Below are 1924 nucleotides of genomic sequence, written 5' to 3'. Positions count from 1 at the left end.
AGAGAGAGGAGGGAGGGAGAGAGGAGGGGAGAGAGAAAGGAGGGGAGGGGAGAGAGGAGGGGAGGGAGGGAGAGAGAGAGTAGGGGGAGAGAGAGAGAGAGCAGCAGAAGACTTGAGGTTGCCAATCTCTGATTAAAACTTACATACTGAGCTATCTAAACAAAGCTGGCAGAGAGGGAGGAGTTACTGCTCAGGAGGGGGAGGAGTCACTGCTCTGGAGAGGGTGGAGTTGCTGTTTTGGAGGTGACACTTCTCTAGAAGGTGAAGAGTCAATGGTCTGGAGGGGGAAAATTCTCAACTCTGAAGAAGAACCACTGCTCTAGTGGGGGAGGAGTCACTGGTCTAGTGGGGGAGGAGTCAAAGCTCTCTGTTGTGTGTGTACATTTCAGCATGAGCTACTGAGCTCTGTAAGCAGCAGCCAATCTCATAACGCAGAGCCCGGAGCTTCAATGACTAAAATGAAAACAAAGAATAGTGAATATGAACGCCGGATGCCGAGCTCTGTGTACTGAGGGACATCTCACTTCCGCCATGGATACTCTAACCCTACAGGGATCAGACCAGTGAGGGGGGGTATTACCTGGGAGCTGAAGGACACCACATGCTGGATCCTGATGGGGGCCATTCGGAGGAAACAACCTGAAATCAACAATATTACAGCATCAGATTGTATCCATGGCAACCATCGTCCACTTCCTGTCCAGAGCAACATTGTTTATTAAGACAGGGGGAGGGGTAACCTCGGCAATGCAGCTGTTGTAGAACTACAAGTCCCATGAGGGACTCTGACAGCCACCGGCATGATGGGACTTGTAGTGTCACCAGCCCCGCATTAAATTCTGCATTTTTGGCATGAAAATGACTGAAACCCCCAAATTATATATTTTTATACTTTTCCACTATTTACTCATTTACTTTTATCACTATTACAAGCCCGCAATGTGACAGGTTCTCTTTATCTATCTCTTGCTCAGGAGTCAGGACTCGGAGAGCACAATTATACACGCCCCATCACACATGTATCGTGTCATGATCACAGATGATTAGTCATGTATGTTCTATTATAAGGAGTCATGTATCTAGTGACCCCCTTCCCGATCCATACCTGAACTTCCCGCGTTCTTTTTGACTCCGCCCTCTGACGCCACCAGACAACACTCCTTCTAATGCACGCCAGAGGCTAAAGAGCCCTCTGAAAAGATTGGCGGCCATTTTCCTGTGGACCAGCACTCTTTTAGTCACACCCGAATTCCGCGTTATTCTTTTGTGTTGTTACTGCTGATAGGAGACGCCAACAGATCGAGCAACGACTGAGAGCGATACTGGATGTGAGAATCAGGCCCCGGGGACCTTATTCCGGATCCCAAAACCAATATGGCCGTACCCCTGCCAGGTACCGTTTCTTGGTCACGTGTGCGGGGTCAGCTGGTCACCGTTTAGGTCTGTGATTGGAGGATCTCTGGAGCAGTGGGGCGCCGTGTGATTGGCCGGACTGTCCCGGAACTCGTTGTCGTGGCGCAAGATGGCCGCCGCTGTGCTGGAGGTGGAAGTCGGGGTGAATGTGACCATCAGGAAGTGAGAAAATGTCACCTTGTAACAATTTCCCCCTTTTCTAGATGTGTTTCCTTTATTCTCACCCAGCGATCCTGTCCTAGAGTGACAACGCTCAGTCGTGTACTGTATGGAGGATCAGCGTTGTCAACCTAGGACTACAGAACACCCCCCTCTCCTCATCTCCATAACTTAGAAAGGAGGTGTTCTGTAGTCGACACAGAGAACTGGGAACAATGTATGTGATAGGAGAGCAGCGCAGACACAGAGGTCACGAACATTCCTCCCCCCACTGACCATCAATGTAAGGAAGGTCAGAGAGAAGACAGACAGGGAGGTCGGAGGGCAGGTTTTACATCTATCGGGGGGGGGG

At 50.3% G+C, this 1924-nt stretch overlaps 2 protein-coding genes across 2 annotated transcripts in view; one reads left to right on the top strand and one right to left on the bottom strand.

The window, feature by feature from the left end:
- LOC108801288 (short transient receptor potential channel 2-like) overlaps positions 1-1131 on the bottom strand; it is a 65525-nt gene extending 64394 nt beyond the window's left edge. Inside the window, exons 1-2 of the mRNA XM_018573222.1 lie at positions 1101-1131; positions 581-625 (exon numbers count right to left, since the gene is read on the bottom strand). Coding sequence (XP_018428724.1) covers positions 581-625; positions 1101-1103 — 48 coding nt within the window. The 5' untranslated portion in view covers positions 1104-1131. The remainder of the gene's footprint in view (positions 1-580; positions 626-1100) is intronic.
- A 391-nt stretch (positions 1132-1522) lies between these two features.
- Positions 1523-1924, top strand: part of RNF121 (ring finger protein 121) — a 15954-nt gene continuing 15552 nt past the window's right edge. Inside the window, exon 1 of the mRNA XM_018573220.1 lies at positions 1523-1575. Within this exon, the coding sequence (XP_018428722.1) occupies positions 1523-1575 (53 nt within the window). The remainder of the gene's footprint in view (positions 1576-1924) is intronic.

The sequence above is a fragment of the Nanorana parkeri genome, unplaced genomic scaffold (genome assembly GCF_000935625.1).
Source record: "Nanorana parkeri isolate BGI_ZX_2015 unplaced genomic scaffold, ASM93562v1 scaffold2280, whole genome shotgun sequence".
NCBI lineage: Eukaryota > Metazoa > Chordata > Amphibia > Anura > Dicroglossidae > Nanorana > Nanorana parkeri.
The sequence above is the reverse complement of the archived record's forward strand: the minus strand, read 5'-3'. Positions and strand labels throughout refer to the sequence as shown.